The sequence below is a fragment of the Trachurus trachurus genome (assembly GCF_905171665.1).
Source record: "Trachurus trachurus genome assembly, chromosome: 5".
Classification (NCBI taxonomy): Eukaryota; Metazoa; Chordata; class Actinopteri; order Carangiformes; family Carangidae; genus Trachurus; species Trachurus trachurus.
In genome coordinates, this window is record NC_139896.1 from 8,935,766 (window position 1) to 8,958,933 (window position 23,168).

Sequence of the window (23,168 nt, forward strand, 5' to 3'; positions counted from 1 at the left end):
CACGAGAGCATTTTGGAGTTTTTGTTGGATTGTGTATTTGATGAGTTTGATGAGGGAAACCAAGAAATCCCATTAGCCTCCGTAGCGTAGCTCTGAGCAGCTCGTGGCTCTGCTCCGCCGTTCTAAAAATAGCTTGCACCGACAATTAAAGGTAACAAACCTACTCCTAAAACTATTATGGCAATGGGCCAATTTGCCAAAATGTCCCTTTAATGTGTTTACATGTGGATTCAACTACACCTGCATGTCTTTGTAGGAATCTGCATTTGTGAACACATTCAGCATTTAAAACAAGTGTGTGCGTGTGTGCTTCATGCTTGTTTGTGTGTGTGTGTGTATGTGTGTGTGGTTATGTGGGCTAACACCATTGTCTGACTTCCCATTCAGCATCTGAAAGAGATTTCCCCCTCCACGACTCAACATCCCTCCAAGGAATCAGTATCCATGCATGTGGATGTGGATGTGCTGAAGTTCTTGTGCCATTCACAAGATGTTGGTCCGAGTCCCCACAATAGGAAACAATGGTCTTTATTGTGTTGTTGGCTCACTCAACAAGGCCTCATCAAGTAATATCTTACCCATAGGGCTTCGTCTGACATCAATCCTCTGTCTGTGTGTGTGTGTGTGTCTGTGAGTGTGTGTTTGTCTATCTGTTTACATTCACATATTACTGGTTCGCTGCCAATCTCATTAGCAAACACATTAGCACAGACTGACATCAACACACATAATAAGCAGCTGGTTGTATCAATCAAGACTGACATTTTAGTGAACTAGATACAGCTAATCAGTCACTTCTAAGTATCTCCAAGATGAATTTTCCACGATTTATCAAACTCCGGACGACTAAGAAATACAAAGTTAACAAGCGCATAATGCAGCGTTCAAACATCAGCATCAGTGTAAAAGCTCGAACGAACGCCGTTTGTTCATATGTCCTCTGCTGCACACACACGCACATGCACACACATACAGTACATACACACACAGACTTGAAGTGAGGACTCGGAGGTGGTCATTGTTATGTAAATGTTAATAGACCTGGTGCAGAGAGGCGAATCAGAAGGGATGGGGGTGTAGACATGTAGGTATATAGCACTCAATTACTGGAGTTCAAGCCATTATAGCACCTTTCTCAGCACAGGACAGCACATCCAATGCATACTCAACACTGTGAATCATACAAACACTCACACGTATGGAGGTGTCCGCATTTATCTTAGCAGCTGTTACAACAGCAAAGGGACTAAGACACATTCAGTTCTACCTTTTATTGTAAAAATGTCAAAGGGAGATGATGTTTGAGATGATCACACCGGTCACAGCCCATAAATCAGGTCTGCACCGTAGGCTTTGAGCATTTGTCACAATTATCCAACGTTTTGCAGACAAAGCCGACAAAACAATAGTACCTGCTTCTCCGTGGACAAGAAGAGAGATGGTATGATTTCTCTCAACGGCAGCGGACGTGAGGGAAATTTGCTTAGATACTCAGAGAGAGACGGTTTCCATGTCTGTTAATATCTCTGACCACACGTCTCACTTACTCTTTCTCTCTTAATTGTTTCCTGCCTCTCCTCTCACACCCCTGTTTCTACTCCTATCATTCCCTCTTGTGGTTTTTCCCTCTTTTTTTTTTTAAAGCGCTTGCTTGATTGTGTGTGTGTGTGTGTGTGTGTGCCCCATCAGAAAAGTGTGCTCAGACACTTGTCTTAGGCGTGATGCTATCGGCCCTAATGGAAGTCTAGCTGTCACTAGATAGCTTTGTCTTTCTCTCATCTCTCTCTGTTTTACTCCGTCGTCTTTTCCCAGAGGATGGCGTGATAGAGCAGACTGATAGGGTTAGAAAAGAGGGCGAGATGGATAGGGGGAGTTAATGGTTTCTCTCTCCCTCCATCCCCCCCCCTCCCCCCTTCCCCTCTTTCTTGTCAATCACTATCAATCGGGCCGTGCGATCGGTCCTCCTGTTGCTTGACAGTGATTGGGGCAGAAGGATGTGGCTCTGACTGATCGTCATGGAGTGCGGCCAATCAAAAGCTGGCGTGGCCCGCGGAGTCTCTCTGAGTGGCATATCACCGTTTTCTGTCCTGTGCCTTAACCGCAAGCCACTTTGGGGTAGAACAATGAAGTGTCGCTCATGCATGACAGCGTAGGGAATTGTTTTGAATTTGACTCAAATATCTTTTCAAATTCATGCACAGCAGGCCCAGTCAGACCCGCTTATGAAGCATCAAATGGGAGGAAAAGCTCCGTGGAAAAGCAGAATAGGAAACTTTCCCCCTGTGTTCCTCCTGTCAGAAATTACAAATGTGATATTGATAAATAGTCAGAAACTGCAGGGCTGCAGCTAATGGTTGCTTTCATTACCGATCAATTTGTTAATGTTATGTTTAATTAATGTTTATGTCGAAAACATGGAAAAGAAAGTGGAAAATGTCCATCAGAAGTTTCCAGTGACTTCTTGAAAGTTAAAACCATCCAAAAAGCTATTTGCATGTTCCCATTCCACAAGCTGAAACATTAAGAGTCCTTTATTCTCTATGAGGACGTCTACTAAGTTGAACAATGTCTTCTTTAGCTCTTAATGTCTGGACTTTGTAAAATATGAGACGATAAGTTTGACCAAAACTACTAAGACTGCATCAGTTTTGACCATTGTGCAACATTAATCTGGGTGCACTATACCTTTTAAATTTCAGTATGATCAGTTAGTTCATTAATTGTATGATGGCTTTCTGAACTCTGGGTGTATGCACTGTCGTACAATGTTTGTGGAAACATTGCAGCATTAGTCAATGTCATTGAAAAACACATCAAATATTGACAATGACTGCTTCTACATGTGTTAGGACTTGTTGTAAAATTAATTTATAAGATACAAATTAGTTTCAACCTGTCAAAAGCTTTAGTGAAAACAACACAGACATTCCCTCAAAGTCAATCAGACAGATCTAGTTCATTGTGGTCAGTCCATTTCCAGCTCTCCACAATTGCATCCATCCACACACACACACACACACACACAGACACACACCCACCAGGCACAACTTCCACCCAGCTCCTCTTCCGACAACAAATAAAGAAAAGCAGCATTTGTCCTCCTTTTTCCTCCTCCTCTCCTCTTCCCCCTCTGCTTCTCTGTCTGTGTATATGGTGGTGGCTTGGCAGTGCTAATGGAAATGCCAGCTGTGTGGGTCCTCACTCCTCACCAAGTCCATTTACTAAAGTGACAGAGTCATTTACTAGGCAGCCGGCCTCTCCCATCCTCACTTAATTAGAAGACCCCTAGGCCTGTCTACCTTAGCCGGTCACATTTACCTCTTTCTCTCCTTCTCTCTCTCTCTCTCTCTCTACAGTGTCTTTGTTCCAATTCTTTGTTTTCTGTGGTCTTTCAATCTCTGTCTCTGCCTTTGTCTCTGTCTTAGTTTTCCTCCTCTTTCACTCTCCCTCTCTTCTCTCTCCACGCTCTCACATGAAGGACAGGGTATTATGGACAAATGGCAACAGAAGGGATGAGAGCGTATTGACCTACAGTTTAAGATTAGCTCCTTTTTGGAAGAGTAAATGGGAAAAGTCCATGTGACAAGGATGGTGATGAAGAGTGATGAGTTTCCACATATCTTTATTTTTCAAAGTTTCACCCTTTCTGTGTTTTCTCGATAATTTGTTTGTGTGGCCGCAGGTCCTCAGTGTTGATTCGCTCTTGTACTCTGAGCCCCCTCAGAGTAAAAGTTTATCCTATTTTCTTTCCTTTTTTGTTTTTAGATGGAAAAAATTAATAATTGTTCTAAATTTAAAACATGACTGATTGGTCGATGGCACTTAAATTATCATCATTATGAAGAGCTAGAAAAACCTGTCTGTTTTGTTGTTTGACTTTTGGAGCTGTCTTCATGCATTATTCATATTTGTTGAACACTTTTGAAAAGTTTTAATTTGAAGGTGGCTCCATATTAGTTTTAAGGCACTTAGACACACACACACATACACACGAATAGAAAGCACACACTCCTCCAGCTCCAGTATAATCCTATCATGGGCACCCTGCTTGTTTGTGCACAGCGCATACGCTCTCTCTCATAGCTGTTTCTTAGGAGAAGGGAGTTTGAGTTGTCATCTTTATTGGCCCTGAACTCACAATATGTGCACACACAAATGACAAATAAATAAGTTGTGTGATCTGCTTCTTGTTTTCACTGGCATGGAATATAGAAGAAGAGATGAAAACGGTCTTTCAGAAGAGGGAAAAACAAAGGAGCAGATGAATAATTGAGCCCGGCGCAGGAGAAAAAGATAAATTAAAGAAGCGATAAAGAAGCGGCGCTGATCGGGAGGGAGAAACGGCCGACAAAACACAATATGAGAGAGATAAATATAGCGAAGGAGGCAGGAAGGGCAGCGGGCACGAGAAATACTGCAGGGAGTGAGTTTTGAGAGAGAAAACAAGAGATTACGGTTATCACAGTGGGCACTATTTTCTTCCACTGTGGCACACAAAGACCTAATTCACTAAAACAGCAAACAATTTGAGTTGACCACAACGGCCACATCTGTCCATAACATCTCTGCAGTGTCACAGCAATTTGGCATTTGGACATCGTTCAGCAAATTGGATGTGACAGCAGATGATTTTTCAATAGAACACAATGATGTGATTGCTGTTTTTCACTTTTCATTTCTCTCACTACACAACCTTTACCCATCCTCCCTCTCTCCGCCCGTCCTCCCTCTCTTTACCCACCCTCCAGCACCTCTTCTTCTTTTTTTTTCCATTGCCAAACTCTGCTGGTCTTGTTTGCTCTACATCTTATCTCCAGTCAGTCAACACTTTGAGCTCCTAGCCCGCCATTGATCTGGTAAGCCCCTTACAATCCAGTCAATGCGCACATGCTAACTTAGCCTTTGATACAACCACCAGCCGACCCCCCCCCCCCCCCCCCCAGCAGCAGGTATTCCACTACTGGAAAGAACATGCTCACTTACATGGACAACCTGTTGAGAGCCATGTTGCACTTTGCCTATGGGTTAGCTGGAATAGCTACTAGGGGTGCGTAGAGCTCCTGTTCCTAATGATCTGTTGTAGGCGTGACATGTTGATGGTAGAGCAGAAAGTAGCCACATGAACCAAACAGCAACTGGACAGTGATGATGAGCACAACACATTTAGTAGTAGTAGTTTGTTTATCCAATCTTGTGCACAAATTATTTACGGTTGAGCATGACTGAATGAATCGCAATCAGTCAACCTTCCATAATACCATCCTTATAGTTTAACTAGTTCATATATAGATCGAATAGGTGTAGGCTGAAGCTATCCAGCTTATAAATGCCTACCCTTTAAATCATTATTTCAGTAAAACCATTAGAGCTCTTCGTGGTTTCAGAGTCACAGAAAGAAACAAGTATCCAATAATTAACAAATGAAGCCAAAAAAAAAACAGTATTACAGTTGCAATCAAAGCCCAATTAATCAATCCTGTTTATAGCTTTCTACCATACTATATTTATATCTATTTTTTTGCAGCTACAGTTCCAGTTGTATATCTATACCGATTTTCATCCAGAGATATTTGGAGGTCTTGTCAGTAGATAATGATTCTTTTTCCATTTGCACATTTGAAATTGAAGATTATTGTAGATTATTAAATGAGTTAAGGTGTAGTTAGCGGCCGTGTGACATTGGAAGGTGATGATCTCTCCTCATCCACATATGCTCCATGTTTAAACATCAATATGTTGAAATGTTTTGCCTATTCTGCATTTATATCTTAGTTTTAAAAATGTCATTGTTCTCCACTTCTTTCCATTTCAACCATAACAATTTAAGGTTTGGATAAAAGCAGTGGAGCAGTAAAAGAACCTCAAGTTTATGAGACTTCTTTTCAGCACAACAATTTTCTTAAATACAGTATATCTATGGAAAGCTTCTTGTCTCTGTAGACTCTTCTCCTCAGACTTGAATCATTCACTTTGACCCTTGGAAGCTTCTCAGTTCTCCTCCCGTTGGTCCCTTCGCAGCAAGACAAGAGTCATATGAGGTTAAGTGTTAAGCGCAAGAGGTTCAGCGGTCTTTGCTCTGTGAGGCATCGGTGCTACTACTTTACGAGTCTTAAGCAGATTCCTCTAAACAACTGAAAATAAACTGTGGTTTCTTCCTCTTCAGCACAGAGGCTTTCCTCTGGTCGACATCCCCACTACACATTCTCCTTTTCACTACAGACCCTCCCTGTGTTTGAATCTTTTTTTTTTTTTAAAGGAAGCCGCCCGCAACAAGGCCGATCCTTTTATGTCTTTTAGATTTAACAACCAATGAAAAGCCGCGCTGAAAGCTTTACAGGTCCTCTGGGTTTTGGGGGTGACCGTCGCAAAGCCGGTTAGCCGGACGTTTAAAGGCAGGTGATGGCGCTCTGTAAAAACAGATTGAAGAGGAAAGGTGGAAAGTTTATGGCAAGAAAGGAGATGTCATGGCATTGTGCTATGGTCAGCGTGGAGGGTTGACAACAGAGGAGGAGAGGGAGCGAGAGGAGAATTGAGTTACAGCAGTGGAGGCTATTGTAAATAAGGAGATGGCAAGAGAGAGGAGATGGCGGGCTTGGTTTATAAGGTCATTTAAAGGAGTAATGTGGCGCGCTGTCGGGAATTGGCTTTCATTAAAAGAGCCATTGAGAGAGAAAAGGGGGAGACCGCAAGGGTGTGTGTGTGTGTGTGTGTGTGTGTGTGTGTGTGGGTCCAAAAAATGTGTGTTTGTCAGGACCACTGCCTGCCTCTCTACCACACACACATTTTTTTTGGTTCTACATGCAGTTATACATGTTCCTGCCTCCGGTAAAGCACCACAGCAACACCTCTGTGCCACTCCCACTCAATCTGGCCCGTCGTGTCTTCACTGTTACTAGTACAGGGACAATTGTGCACAATAGTCTTCTATATCTATCATCACACAGGGCAGTGATAAGGTTATGCTAGCTCACCAAGGACCCATAGTGTTAGTATGATTTATGTGGACCATTGTCCTTAATCACAGTCATAATGATTTATGGAGAAGAGACGGGGGAATTGGTCGGCGTCCTCTCTAATATGAGGAACGGACCATTCTCACTCCTTTTCTCCATTTTTTTTTTCTAGAATCATAAACTATATGAAAGACGTCCCGCCATGTTTTTTTTTCCCTACTAAGGTGTCCAATCACATATCCACAACCACAGCTCCTTGTCCCCTCATCCATCCATCCATTATCTGCGCATTCATTCTCACTCTTCTTCTCTTTTCATCCTCTGTCATCCCGTTATTATCTAAGACATACCAGTCCCTTGTTCCATCCTTCTTTCAACTCTCCTTTCAGATGAAAACTAGACTCGCACTCTTTTCTGACAATGACACATAGCAGCCGTCTGCCACCATATCCCATCTACTCAGCACAATGTCCTCACCAATTCGCCGCGTGTGTGTCTTCCATTACACTTCTCTTTTCCTCTATTCATCCATCCATCGAGCCGGTTCTACTTCCAGTAGATGACCAGCTTTCCCCCTCTATCTCCCCCCTCCGGTCCTTACCATTGCTTGTTTGCATCATTTCATCTGTCTTTCCCTCTCTCTCTGGGCAGAGAGCCAGCCAGAGTACAGTGCTAAAGTACTGAGCTCTGTATTGCCCTGTTATTGGAGGAGGAAGAGCATGTTTCAGTCTCTGGAATGAATGAAAGAGATTCTCAGGGGGAGATGAATCTTGAAAACAAGATTGTGGAGCGGGAGAAACACAGACCGTCGGGCCTAATGGAAATAAGTAAATGTATAGCGAGGAAAAAGAAGGGAACGGATGAAAGGGGAAAAAAACGAAAGGAAGGGATTAGTGGCACACGGCGTCAAGTGCTTTTGTCTGTCTGCCCTCTGCTTTGAGCTATGTTGTTCTGTCAAAGAGCCCCAAAGCCAGTCTGATACAAGACACTCGGTGCATAAATGAGCTCCGTCGTGTCATATCTATCTCATATCTGTGTTGTACTTACGGAGCTCACGGAGGAATCCCGGCCCCGCTTTAATATTTCAGTGCTGCGTTCCTTTGTCCGCCTGGTTTCCATCCTGCAGCTAACCAGCTTTATCTCCGACCTTGGGCCTCTGCTCCTTTTTCTGCCATATGTTTTTCTTTTCTCTTATCCGTCCATACATGTCTCTGTCTCCCCCCTCTGTCTCTCATCCCTCGCTCATAAAAGAGTCGTCTCCCACCGCGTCCGACACCACATACGGCTTGGACGGGGAACCTCATGCTTAAATCTGCGTGTGCGTCTGTTATAATAGTGTTACCCCAGGGTCGGGTTGTTAAATGCTGGTACTTACTGATCAGCCAACTCACTCTGTATCGCATGATTTAAGACAAGCCTGCAGTAAGAACTTGAGACACACACACGCACACATGCACACACACATGGTGAAGCGGGGATCAAGCCACTCATCAACTTTGGGGCCTGTTGGTGAAGAAAGGATGAATGTGGCGCTGACACTTCCAGCACATGTGCAACGCCCCAGACGTGCAAACACGCAGTTTACTTTGTAGCGCGCTCGCTCGCATTCTGCACATATGCTAGTAATCTGTCTGTCACACACTTAAACACACTTGTGAATATCTCGAAATAAACACACACTTTCAGACCCATCGAGGTCATGTTGTGATCCATCTGTCATCACCTTTAGACCCGGGGAGGAGGGTGAGCTTGAACACTTGATCTTGTTTCTTAGGCAACATCTGTAGCCTATCACCACGCTCGTACTTCAGCACGGCGGAGTGGCAGACACACACACACACACACACTTACACACACCCTACATAAGTTGGTCTTTCTGTAGTTGAGAGGACACTTGTTGACATTTTCCATTTCCTCGCCCTATAACTGACCTCGGCTAAACACCTAACCCCAAACCACGTCTGCCCTTAACCCCAGAAACAAGTCATAACATACAAATATTAGTATATTTATATTCACATCTATATTTATATCATTGTCACTTACTTTGCAATATTTTTTTATCAATGGTCACTTTACATCACAATATCCTTATTTCATGCACACCTGCAGTAGTAGCATTTATATTATTTATACTGATATTTACGTATATCATTGTCACTTCCGTTGCAATATTTTTACACCATAGTCACTTTACCTATCAATACTTTTATAACAGGCCACCTTATATCCTTATATCCTCAGTACTTGTTTTGCACATTGCCTAACGGTTGAAGGTTGATTTGTTTTATTGTTTATTGTGTCTATATTTTCTGTCTGTTGAGTTGTGTTGTGTTGTGTTTTTTTTTTTTTTTTTTATAGCCCTCTCTACTTTCTTTCTTAACTTGACTGATGTAACAACTAAATTTCCCCGTTGTGGGATGAATAAAGTACATCTATCTAATCTAACAAGTCATAACCCCAAAACCGCTCTTTAAAGTTGTGACCAGTCAAATCACAGTGTCAAAAACTCCTCACAACAACAGTTTCAAACAAAAATATGTCCACACACCTCTAGAAAACCATACACACACACATTGCACACACCGTGGGACCTGTCCTTCCGTTCACCTGCCCTCCCATTGGTGTTTGAGGTGACCTGTCAATCACAGCGCTGTTGCCGCAGCCACCTGTCAGGTCTCCCAGCATGCACTGCGAGGCCTCGTCTGTACACGCTTGACTGGAGGCTGTCTGTCACACACCAGTGGACCAGAATCACTCACCAGAACACACACAACATGCACAAAGACAAACGTGCATGCGCTCCTCCTCACAGACAAGCTAGCTGTCTAGTATAACACACACACACACACACACACACACACAAGAGCCGAAGTTTCAAATTGAATCAGTCTGATCCGCTGTCACATGCTCATCTCCATCCGTCTGAATATAGAGCTCATTTTCTAAGTTTGATTACACCGACGGTACTAATTATTTCTTCATCACCTCCTGCTCTCTCTCTCTCTCTCTCTCTCTCTCTCTCTCTCTCTCTCTCTCTCTCTCTCTCTCTCTCTCTCTCTCTCTCTCTCTCTCTCTCTCTCTCTCTCTCTCTCTCTCCCTCTCTGTGTCTCTAGGTGGTGCGGGTTCCAGTGGAGAGCTGCGAGCAGTACACCACTTGTGGGGACTGTTTGGGCTCCAGAGACCCCCACTGTGGATGGTGTGTCCTCCACAATGTGTAAGTACTACACACACACACACACTCATGCACACTCCACCCTTCATATTCACACCTTTGCATCCCACAGTATATGACTGTGAAGGAAGGAAGTGTATCACCGCAGGAAACAAAGGAAAATCCATCCTAAAATAGACGTTCAATTTTTCCCCTCCAACATTAATTTGAAAGTTCTTATCTTCTATAAATCAGAAGTAGAGGAAAATCATCAATTATATTAAAAAAGAGTCTCTATTCTGCAGGGTGAATTTGCTTTAAAGCTCTGGAGGGAATTACAGTATGATAGAAGATACATTTTATTAGTGGATGTGGGCGGTTACAACTTTGAGGATTTTTGTCTTTTTTTAGTTGCCAAATCAGTTGTACATTTAGTTATGTCACGTTTTCTCTCCATCTGTGTCAGAGCTGATTGTTGGATGAACAGTGCGGTCTAAACTACGACACCTTCCACACAGCAGGAGGCTCTGCTGTTTTTAAATGCACCCTCTCCTGACCTCAGACTATTTTTAGCGCCCCATAATAACTCCGGTAAAATGCCTCTAACGACAATTTAGTCACAATATTATGATTCATTGACGGAATTTAACTCAGACGATGTAAAATCTGCTTGACGGTAAAGTGAGACATTCATCATGTGGAAGTCTGTCAACCAGTTAAACCTGTTAATAACACACAAATAGCAACACAGTCTGGCAGCCTGCATCACTGACACTCCCGTATTAGCTTATTAGTGTGTGTATCTGTGCGTTTGTGTGTGTGTGTATGATTTGGTACTTAACACAGGAACTCTATGGCTGCAGATTAAGCATCGGTTTTTGCGCTAAGTCTTATGTTTGCTCTTAGATTAATGTTTAAGGCGAGATATGTAACAGCGAGAGAAAAGATTTGTAGATATGTTTAGAAAATAAATCTTATCACCCACTAGTGCAGTGATATAACACTGCATCTGTATGTAATCTCCCTGCTTTCTCCTTTTGACTCGAGGGCATGTGTGTGTATGTATACACACCAGTGTGTGAGAATGGTTACATGTTATTGAAAGGTGACAGGATGTTAAACCACATTTGGAACACCTGAAGCATTTGGCATAATGCCATCTCCTGCTGCATTAATTAAACCTACAAAACATATCGCCAACCTGTCTTTGCTCAAGGCAAACACACACACTCACAAGCTAGGTATCCCCATTACAGCAGACGCACACACACACACATAAAAACATAATTTAAATTACACACAGTCATGATGGACTTGAACCAGTAGAAAAAGAAAAGAAAAAAACTCCATTTGTGCACATTTTGACCTTGTGTCTTGAACGCAGCTCAGTCATTTCCTACCTGCTAGTGTTGCCAAATCCGGTTGTGGCCCTTTGCAGACACAATGGGCTGAGTATTAACAGCCAAATTATTTATAAGGCTCATTCCAGCCCTCTGGTGCTTTTAGCCACATCTTATTAAGAGCTACGGTCGTTTCAATCAACAGTGGAACAGGGGGACTACACACACACACACACACACATTTATACACACAGGTGTTTCTAGGAAATTGAGCACACTCCATTCCTGCAAATTCACACAATCGCACATCGGAGGAGAAATAAGAGCGGAGGGGAGGGGGGTCCATAATGTGAAAACGTGTACATACCTTTATGCATCTCTTTGCACACATGTTTATTAGTGACTCTCTGGGGAACACTCGACGACAGCTTTTTCTTGCTGAGTGTGAGTGAGAGCTATAACTAAACGAGGAGATCGGTGAGGAGGGGGAGGGATGGAGGGAAGAGAGGGAGGGGGTGTCAACTGCTGCTGCTGCTGCGAGGTGGAGGCAGTTAGCACTTTTTTCCCTGCCTCTCTCTCTCGTATTGTTTAGGCCACATCAGCACTTTTTCCCTCCTCACCACCGGGACCAGTTGTTGTTAGCGCAAAGGTGACGTGATAGCTAATGCATTATAAATAGCTAATAGTAAAACGTCTGCGATACCGAGCTGTATATGCTGATTTTTTTTAGCACGATCAGTTGGCTCGTAATAACAGAGGGTGTGTGGGTGTGTGTGGGTGTGTGTGGTTGTGTGGGTGGGGGGGGGGGGATTGCTGACCTTGTTGATATGCGCCTGGTAGGAATTGTATCATTTTTACGATTCAGGAAGGCTTTAATGATCGCCGGTATATCTCCTGAGAAGTTTGAATTGGGTGGAGCCTTAAACTGATAAGATGAGGGGGGGGATGGATGTTCATATAGCTTAGTGGTTCTTGCACAAATGTCAGGGCCAATAAGGTAATGATGTAAAGGCCTACAGTAATGGCTGGGGGAAGCTATTAGCCTATTTGTCTTGTATTATTGCTCCCATTTTCTGTGTGACGTGATGGCTGTGCATGTTTGTCATCTTAATATCGTTGTCATATTAGCTTAACAGTTGCTCACATCTCCTCTTCTCTCTCCTCCTCTCCTCTCACCTCTCCTCTCATTCTGTTCTTTCTTCCTTTTCTCCTCACTTCTCTTGCTATCGTTCCTGTCTCTCTTTCTTTCTTTTCTTTCCCTCACCAGTTGTTCACGTAAGGACCGCTGTGAACGAGCAGGAGAGCCCCAGAGGTTCGCCTCCGACCAGAGACAGTGCGTGGAGCTCACAGTTCAGCCCAGAAACATCTCAGTCACCATGTCAGAAGTTCAGGTATGTCTTCTCATGTCTTCTCAAACTGAACACGAACAACAACACAAACGCTTCAGAAAACCTCAGATGTACAGTAAAAGCCTCACGATTTAAAGTCATTAAGGGTTTAGACTGCTCTATGAAGCATGTAATATCTGAAACAATATGCAGCCGGTTTATGCGAGTGTTGCTTTGATTAGTTTCCACCTGCTCTAAGCATTGATCTGGATGCACAGGTCTGCTGAATGTGCATCTACACATTCAGCAGACCCGAATTGATCAACTGCTCCTCACAATAGGACAAAGCAGTAGATTTTAGGTTTTGTTGTAGCTATTGCAATCCATCAGCAAACCAATACAGCTATCGGAAAAGAAAGAAGGAAAACAACAGTCAACATATTACATTGTGTAAAAAACAAACCTTCCTATTCGCTGCACTTCTCTTGACCGACTGCACATGTAGGTCTGAGGAGGAATTTACTTTTTCCCAGTCTTGCCGTTCATATTATGCAAATCTCTAAGCACATGTGAGCTGGAGAGCTCTCATTCTGTCAGCAGCTCTTCACTGTAACCACATAGTTATGAGTGATTGCAGTTTGCCTGACTTTCCTTCTGCACATTAACACACACGCATTAACCTTGCTGTAATAGCTGCGGCGGTGACTGACGCACACATACATGCACACATATCATATGCACACACACCCTCCTTTATTCCTGCTGCCGTCACACACACACACACACACACACACACACACACACACACACACACACACACACACACACACACACACACACACACACACACACACACACACACACACACACACACACACACCACCCCCAACACCCATTAACCCTCATGTCATATCTTATAACAATCCATGTTCACCATGTCCTTCCATTGATCTAGCTCTGTTCCTCTCTCCCTCCCTAGCTGGTCCTCCAGGCTCGTAACGTGCCCGATCTGTCAGCTGGGGTCAACTGCTCCTTCGAGGACTACGTGGAGACGGAGGGACGGATCCAGGGTGGACACATCTTCTGCCTCTCGCCCTCCGTCCGGGACGTCATCCCAATCACGAGGAACAAAGGTCGGGACAGGAAGGGCGAAGGATGATGATGAAGTCATCGGGGTAGTGAGATCACTGGGTGGTGGTAGTGGTGGTGGTGGGGATACGGGGAGGAATGTGTGAAGAATTTACAATTGAACATTTTTCATTCCTAAATGCCGTCTTCAATTCGACGCTTTGCTTCTTTATTCTCACATGTCCAAGTCTCTTTTTGTGCGTTTGAATAAGAAAAATGCCGAGCTGTGCATTGACCAGAAGAGAATTTAAATGTAACCAGATGATTTGCTTAGTGCATCTATATTCAGCATACTGTGTCACCACCAATAACGCTTGCACATTCCCCTTCAAAGCCACAAATGCAAGTCTACATCTTTCCACTGAAAATAGAACTGTTTTTGAATTCCCATTATCATGCATTATGCGCCGTTGTCAGTTTAATTTTATTTATTTTTTCCATTTTATCTAAACGACACTGGTTATTCTTCTAACTTCTTTTCAAAGCTGCTCAACTTTCACTGTGGTTTATAGTTAGATTTAAAAATATCCTCGTCTTTTTTTTTTTTTTTTTTTGCACAGATTCTGCACCTGTTTCATGTCCAATTCTGTCACAGCACAAAGACGATAAAAACTTTGCTCGGTATCGACATCCAAAGCGGTGAAAAACATGTCAGATAGTGCACATGAAGTTTCCTCAAAGCGACATCTCAGTACTTCTTCAACTGAGGCCATTACGCCCCATTATGAGTTCTCATCAGCTCTGGCATCTAAACACTGATTGGTGTTGCTATTTTAAGTGCCACCCTACTGTGGGTGTGACATGAGTGGTGTGTTGCTAAGCTACAGTGTTCCTTTGTGTGTGCGTGTTATCCGTTGAGGTCACACGAGTGGAATTCAAATGAGGATGTGCTGATGTATCGATGAATTGTTTTAAGATACTTTTAATTTGTCACTGTTGTGGAGCTGGTAGGTGTGATTTTTCGGAGGCGTTCAGTAATTGTTATATTTTCTGTAAAACTTTGAGTCAAACAAGATGTAGAGAGAATATAATTACTCTGTGTTTGCATGTATCTGTTTGGCACAGGTGACAAGAGGGTGGTGAAGCTCTATCTGAAATCCAAGGAGACCGGCAAGAAGTTTGCAAGCGTCGACTTTGTCTTCTACAACTGCAGCGTTCACCAATCGTAAGTTAGAAAAATCATATTTTTGTGGATGCTTATGATTGCATTTATTTACTTATTTTTCCATCTTTTCCCTCCTGATCTTATGCGAGATGGTCTCTGTCCAATCTCCCCGTGAGCCGTCTCATGTTACCATCCATGACAGATACAGTTAGACACACACACACAAACATCTCAACCCCTCCGACCTCACGCAGGAGGCTTCAGTTACTGCTGGAGTGAAAAATCGAATGCGCCGTATATGAGAAACGATCGGGATATGAGATGGTAATTCTAGTCTTATTATCATAACCCAAGACGCACACTAATGATACTTTGATGATTAATTCATTACGCAATGGTCTGCAGTAATGCCTCCCAATCACAGATTCTAACCTCACTTGTGCCTCTTCCCCCACTTGATAAAACAAATAGTTTCATCTTTGTGAGCCGCTCAAATGCTCAGTCTGGTGCTTATTTACACAAGAACGACCAAGACAAATACTCTAATTCTCTGATAACGGTGGTGAATCGAGTCCAACGCTTCAGTCTCCTTCACACTCCAGACGCCCTCAGCTCTCTTGCCCAATAGCGGTTCGCCGCCGCTCCTAATCCACCTTCTGCTGAAAATCTCCACCACCCATCCCGCCACACCCCTAGGTCAGGCCCACCATGAGCCCCGTGAAGCACCCTGCTGGGGTAAAAGAATCCTCCCAACTCCTCCGCCCTGCCCCACACACACAAACACACACACACACACACACATACACACACACAATACCCTCCCTCCTGTCCGTCCGTGGCTGATCCAGGGGAGTTTGAAACGTCTGCTGGGGTATTAGCCTTGGGGCAGCAGATGGCTCGGAGGCCCCTGGGGTACCGCAGGGCTCCATCATGGCTTCCCTCTGGATGTTAGATGAGCCTCCGTAGAGGATTGTTCGCAAACACACACATGCACATAGACGTGCGCAGCCACACCTTCTCCCTGCTCTGTCACTTGCAGCTCATTGAAGCCTTGAATGTCTTGGACACCTAATCCGTTACTGTGACCTTTAACCCAAGTCCCCCCCTCATCCCCTCCTCCGTCTCCGTCTCTATGCCCTAGTACACAAATCCCCTGCCACAACAACGATGATTAGCTCAGCTGGTTAAGGGTGTGGTGGTTTACAATGTCAACTCACGGTTAATTCATCTCCCATAAGGACCTCGTGGTGTTTGCTCTAACTCCCAGTTCCTGTTACTGTCTGGGGTATATCTTGCGTCAGATGAAAAAATCCCAAGTACAAATTGTTTCATGTTAAAATAGCAAACAAACCTAATTAAATAAAAAATTGTAACATTGTATCCTAATAAATGTATTACATTATGATGTCACATTAAAGACAATAACATGGCAGGGATCCTGCAAATAGGGAGTAACAAATGTACGAGACGTGACGCAGACAAGAGAGTTGCCCATTTGAAGATGTATTACCCCAATGAACGCTGATCAAATCCGCTGCCTGAGCTGATCTAATACAGCCTTGGAGTGATGTAATGGACACGTTTAATGAAGTTACAGATATGGCACTTTGCATCTTCGGCAGCGACTGATGGCGAAGAGAGATGCTGAGATAAGAATCCCATTTGGAGCGAGCACAGCACTACGGCCTGCGCACTGGCTGTGCCCCCCCCCGCCCCCCGGGCGTCAGTGTGTGGCGTCTGATGAGATCAGACTGGTAATGGCGTAATGACTCCAGGCCTGCACGGCCACACGCAAGGCCCTGTTTTCAGGACGCTCGGTCATTCTTCGCAGAGCTAGAGAGTTTTGCTCTAATGGCCTTGGACTCAAAAAATACTGCCGGCTCTTACATTGGGAGGGAAGCAGAAAGTGGGATGTTCTGGGAACGTGCAGGAACACATTTCTGAGCAGAGATAATATTCACTGGCTGTGAATGTATTTCCGCAGCGTCTATTTTTGCAGCATCCTGCCATACTCCAGCTTTTCCTACCGTATGAATATGCATACTAATCATAACTCTGCCTTTTGGAACGAGACCGAAATAGGAATTGCTCCATCATGTTTCTAAATAGTTTACTCTCACACACCAAACCCAACCACTAAGTCCTCCCTCCCCCCAAAAAACCCACACCCCTCCTGCTTATTTACTCAACTGATTATGTCGTGGCCCTTGCCTTTTCAAAAATGCCATAAATTTGCATAGTGGTATTAATCTAATTAGAATTCCCCACTGTTTCAGTTTAAGGGTTGTAGAGATTGACATAGAAAACACCCACAGCCATGATTGCTCCTTAATTAAATATTTCCATACGACTTTTCTCATTCCAGAAGAACCCCATTTATTAAAGATATGGAGGGTCGTCTGCCAGTGAATTGGGGTTTAAAATGTCTGTGAAAGGCCGTATGAAGCACCTTTTTCTTGCTGTGGTTAATGTGTCTCTGTGTGGAGAGAGGGGGTCATTTGTTGTGTGATTCAGGATGCTCTTAGTGTAATTGGGAGAAAAGAGCGTATTGAATGTCATAGAAAGAGAAAGTTGTTGTTTTTTTAAAGAGAACAAAAGTGTAGTTAGAATGATTTTCAAGCATTATTCTAATGTTATTCTCAGTTATGGCCCCATGGTAGACACTTTGTGATTGCATTATTTTCTTATAAACTACACTCTCAGAAATACATAAATACAATTATGTGCATGATCACTAGCCCCCAGGTGTTTTTTTATAAACCCCCCTCAAATTTTAAAGGGATGCGGTAATGATAGAATAGACTACTCCAGAGGACCATTAAATTATTCACCTCCACTCCTTTTGAAATGAATAGTAGCCAATAAATAACTCATTTTGCCAAGTGCAGGAGGGTCAAATGCACCTCGCTGGGAGAGCGGATTGTATTTAACAACCCAAAGTGACCAAAGAGAGGAGGAAATCACAGCCCATTGTGTGGGTCGCTATAAAAAAAACAAAAAAACACTACAGCTCCAAAAGCTAGCGTAGCCCGATTAGCATCTGAATATGAACGGATTAAATTAGCATTATGAGCGTGGCCATACGGGGAGCGTGTCTGCAGTGCAGCCCCTCAGAGCGTCTCAGTGGCTGTGGGGGCGATGGCGAGTGACAGGAAGGAGCAATAAGCAGATACCGGGGGGTCTGCAGAAAAGAGCCCCCCCCCCCCCCCCGGACAAGAGAAGACGTGTCGTACGACCCGAAATGGCCTTGGGTGGGCTTTTTCCTGGAAAGGCTTTGCACCAAGGCTAAGAGAGAGGTTCAGAGATCCTACGGCAGTTCGTGACAGGGGGTCCTGGTGACTTCAAGGAACCAAAGAGCGAGCAGCGGGGGGTTGTCAGACAGGGCCTACTGCTGGCCTTGGGTTGCACGTATAATGGCGCCCTCTTTCATTTCAAAGGGCGTTATCATAAAAGTGACAGAAAGTTGGCAGCGGTTACCTGCTGATATTTTGCTCGTTATTTCAAAGTCACTGTAACGCTAACGAGGTTGATTTGACATAAATAAAAGATAAAAGTCGCATAAAGAAATGGTATTATCGGGGTCCCAGTGACAGATGTGTTGATGGGTGTTTTGCTTGTGAACTATAATGTACTGAGCCACCGCTAGCTTCTGGTTACCTACTGCGTTAAGTTGGTGGTGTACTGTATTTTGATGAGCTCGGATCCATTGGTGGGCCTGAGTTAAAGAAAAAAAAGAAGAAAAAAAAAAGAAAAACTCTTTGACATTCAAAGTAGTGATTGCTAACAAACACCAGAAGCGGCACAATGGGCCCAGCTAACTTGCCTCGTGTCCATTTGTCTTGCATCACTAATGTCATCTGCTCCTTTGTCCCGGATTGACACGCGTTTTTTTTGTGTGTCTCTGCAAATCACTTGGGAGAAAACATTGGGCTAAAACCCCCCAGTGCTGCTCTTTCAGTCTGAGCACAGTATGCTAACTTATCCTAGCGTAGCCTAATCGCTTTGCCTCCCATTTGTTGGCAGCATTGACAAATCTCCTATTTGCTCTTGTGTGGTATTAAGAGGCCTGTCATTTCCTTAGCCGCACATCCCTCATTCTAAATGGACAGCTTCTCTCAGCACAATGCTAAATTGGTCAATTAAAGCGGCAGTGGGATTGAATTAAGCTCCAGCCTCTGATCTCGCTCAAAAAGGAGGGGTCTGGGCTGGAAACAATCGCTTAAAGTGCGCACCTACCAAACGAGCAGCCCTAATTGATCCAAATGAATCCACGTCAGGGTTTGATGGATTCGTGGATGTGCTCCGTGTCTGAGCTCAAGCGTTAAAGCCTTCATTTTTCATGCCGATGAGGGGAAGGGTAGCCGGCATTTTACATGGGGTTAAAACACACTCGAGAGCTTATCGGGAGTGCAGCTCCGACAGATGTGCAAATTCATACCTGGCAGATGTGGTTTCATCAGTGAGGAGATTCTCTCTCTCTCTCTCTCTGTCCGCTCTTTTATTGTTATGGATCTACACTTGCTTACCTTGGTTATATCAAAAGGAGAATTATATTATATTATACCCCCTGTAAACCATATGCTCACAGAGCCCATAACATCTAATGAGTCACAGAGAACAATCTCTGAAAGTGAACTAAATGTTCAAGACAAGAGGCTTTAGTAAGCCCTGTAATAAAATGAAACAATTTTATTTGTAAACTCATTATGGCAACATTAGATAACGTTGCACATAGAAGTGAGCTACTAAGTGGTGCAGCATCTCTTGAGGGGCCGAGAGAGCGCCAATAACATAACATAAGGCTGTTGTTAAACTCTCCACAGGTCCTGGTGCGCGCTCACACACACACACACACACAGTTCCCAACTTCCAACCTAATGTTTCCTCCATCTCCCATGAGACTCCCATGCGGAGCCCCGCGGGCTACACCCACCCCCCTCTCCCCATTTTCTCCCTTCCCTCTCTCCCACGATACCTGGCGTCTCCACCTCTCTCAGGGAAATCCACCTGCTTTTGATCTGGCTCCGTCTCTTTCCCCCCCTCTCCTTTCTCCCATCTCTCTCTCTTTCAGTCTGTCTATCTGCACCTCGCCTCAGCTAAAGAAGGTGAATTTAAAATGGTGGAGCGCTCTTAGCCCCACGGATGAAAGAGAGCTTTAGACAAAGAACAGGGAGGGGGGAGAGCTTTTTAAAATGAGACGCCAGCGAATGAAAGGGATGGATAGAGCAAGAGAGGAAGAGATGGAGGGACAGGAAGAAAGAGGCTCAGAGCTGAATGGATGGAAAGAATGTTACAGCAGAGATATAGAAAGAGGGAAAAGGGGGGGAAATGTATGCAGAGTGGCCCGAGTCGAAGAGATCATTGAAAATCACAGCAATAGTCCTTAGTTCAGTGCATTTGCATAGGGAAAATTAAAATGCAGACCTCATCTGATCAGTCAATCACACAAAGCATGAGATTATTTTGGAATTTATAAATTGAAAACACCTCAATCTGTTCTGTTTCCATCATCGCTCCAGTTTGTCAAATGAAGCGTAGTTGGCAGAGTTGCAGTAAGAAAAAATAATTTAAACTTGTCTCCTCTCCTCTCCTCTCTCTTCTCTTTTAGCTGTCTTTCCTGTGTGAATGGCTCCTTCCCGTGTCACTGGTGCAAGTACCGCCACATGTGCACCCAGAACGCCAACGACTGCTCTTTCCAGGAGGGACGTGTCAACATCTCTGAGGTAAGATTTGGACACATTGCTGTCGTTTCGCTGCGTGTTTAAGATGCTTTTTTAGAGCTCTGATGCAACTTCACTTGTCTCCTTCCAGCCAGGAATGTGGGTTAAGTCCAAACTGCAGCTTAAGGGATTTGATTTCTTTTTGTATAGTCTCACTGAATGTAATGTTTTATTATCCATACATTTGAGCAAATCTACAATATTTTTCTTCTGATTTCACATCCAATATGCTGTGACTTGCACAATGAAAGCTTCTTACTTATTCCCACATGCGAACTCAGATTACAGGAACAAAAGGCGTTCGGCTGCACACATCTTTACCTTTGTACCACGTGGGGCTTCCGCCTCAGGTTTCCTCACATCACCCCGCTGTGTGTGTGTGTCTGCTGTTTGTATGTGTAATAGTGGCTCTTGGCACCGTGACAGCAGCTTGTGTACTGTGCAGCAATAATTCTGTCGTGGCCCATAAGGCCATAAGCAGGCCGGGATGAATACTGCCTTGTTCTTACATAGCCAAATGCTGCATTACCATAAAAACTAATATCAATCGTGCCGAGTGGCGGCTACAGCGGGTAACATATAAGGCATAACAAGTGTTTGTCGACTGCTGGAGTGTATACAAAGATATTAGTGATGGACACATAGCAGTGTTATGTTTTCACAGTTTTTTCTCCCTTTCTCATTCTGTCTCTCTCATACACAGCAAACATGGTCTTGCATATATTAGCAGGCAAAGAAAAAGGCAATCACATACACATCTTCTCAATGGACTTATGGATGTAAATCCACTGCACTCCCGAGTGACTGACAGTCATGCCCGAGCTTTATCTGATTGACACCTCACACACATAAAGGCTCAAATGCACGCACATACACACAGTTTCACCTTATCTCCTTGTGTTTGTGGTCTGACTCTCCCTGTTATCTCAATGCAGATTAACCCCCCCCCTCCCTCTCCTTCCCCTCCCTTGTTGGTCGGCCTGAATCACCAGCCTTTATTAATTGGTCAACCTTTATCCAATTACTTTCCTCTTTATCTCCCCTCTCAACTGGAGCTGTGCAGAATCCCAAACACCGCCACGATAAACCACAGCCTCCGTGCTTGTCCAAAACGACACACGGGCCCAGCCTTCACGCCTCACAGAGCTAACGTTAGCGGATTAGTGCGCCCATCTGCAAGACATGGGGAGAGCGCTGGCTAGCACACTCTGAGCTGAGAGAGGCCAGAGGGGCAACGGATGGATAAACAGGAAGGGCCTGCAGCGATGAAAGGAAAAATAAGAGGGGAGCTCGATGCAGAGGGCAAGTAAACATATAAGCTGAGAAGTAATATCGGCGAGCAGTGGGAGACAAAGGCTCTCGGGGACAGGACGAGGTGTACATTTACTGTCTAGCCTCACGCTGACTAATTACCGTTTGCGAGGCGGGAGATGATGTGACAATATCATCAACGCAGCACATGTTTATAGGCTTTTGTAAAATATGTATTTGGTGCAGTATGCTTTAAGGTAGAGGCGTGGTTGAGAGCAGGACGGACCAGAGCAGAAGAGAGACAGCGTGACAAAGGGAAGGAGACAAATGGCTGAGGGTGGAGGGGGGGGGGAGATGGTGAGATAGAGAGAGTGGAAGAGGCAGCAGCAGGAAAGAGGGGAAAGACAGACCGGGCTGACGGTGGCATGTGGACACTGAGCCCTCTCCTGTCACCTCGCCTGCCCAAGAAACCACCAACCACATGCTCCGCTAGAGAATCCATCATCTGCACTGTCACACACACACACACACACACTAGGGATACACAACTACTACACTTTGTGTCTTTCATGCACAAAAGTGTAAACATTTTGACAGTGACATGCATGTGCGCAGACATACGGAGTCATTCATCATCCTTCTCCGAGCTGCCATATCCATTAGCTGCGCTCTCGGTGCCCCAACTAGTACAACTCTTCCTGTAGGCTAGACTTATCCCTTTCCTCTCCAGGGCCCATCTCTCTTCTTCATCCCTCACCACTTTGATGCTTATTCACCCCATCTTTTTCTCATCCGTCTCTTTCTTCACCTTCCACCGTCTGCGCGTAGATTATATATGGTTAAGGCAAAGAGAAAGAGGATTATGTATGGTTCAAGAATGGAGAAATATATACCTCCTCCTTCTTAGCACCTCATGGTTTTGCCTCTATATCTGTGAGAGTGGTTTGCGATCCCATCAGGGTGTTCACATATGCTCTCCCCCTTAATTTAGACCTGAGATGATCCTTTTTTTTGTGCCATGATGTAGTTTGACCCTGAATACAAACAGCAGTGTTTAACATAAAAGAGAAACTCTCCTCTCCTCCTCTCCTGATAGCAGACATTTCACTCAGACCTTTGCCTCTCTCCCTTCTGCAGATAAACACTGACAGGACTGGATAAGACTCATTTTCAGATGAAAAAGGCCAGA

At 44.3% G+C, this 23,168-nt stretch overlaps 1 protein-coding gene across 1 annotated transcript in view; it reads left to right on the plus strand.

Annotated features, from left to right (window-relative positions):
* plxna1b (plexin A1b) overlaps positions 1 to 23,168 on the plus strand; it is a gene marked incomplete at its 5' end in the record, with an annotated part of 155,419 nt that overhangs the window by 58,074 nt on the left and 74,177 nt on the right. Inside the window, 5 exons of the mRNA XM_083972505.1 lie at positions 10,070 to 10,170; positions 12,715 to 12,838; positions 13,755 to 13,908; positions 14,969 to 15,068; positions 20,617 to 20,731. Of these exons, the coding sequence (XP_083828631.1) occupies positions 10,070 to 10,170; positions 12,715 to 12,838; positions 13,755 to 13,908; positions 14,969 to 15,068; positions 20,617 to 20,731 (594 nt within the window). The remainder of the gene's footprint in view (positions 1 to 10,069; positions 10,171 to 12,714; positions 12,839 to 13,754; positions 13,909 to 14,968; positions 15,069 to 20,616; positions 20,732 to 23,168) is intronic.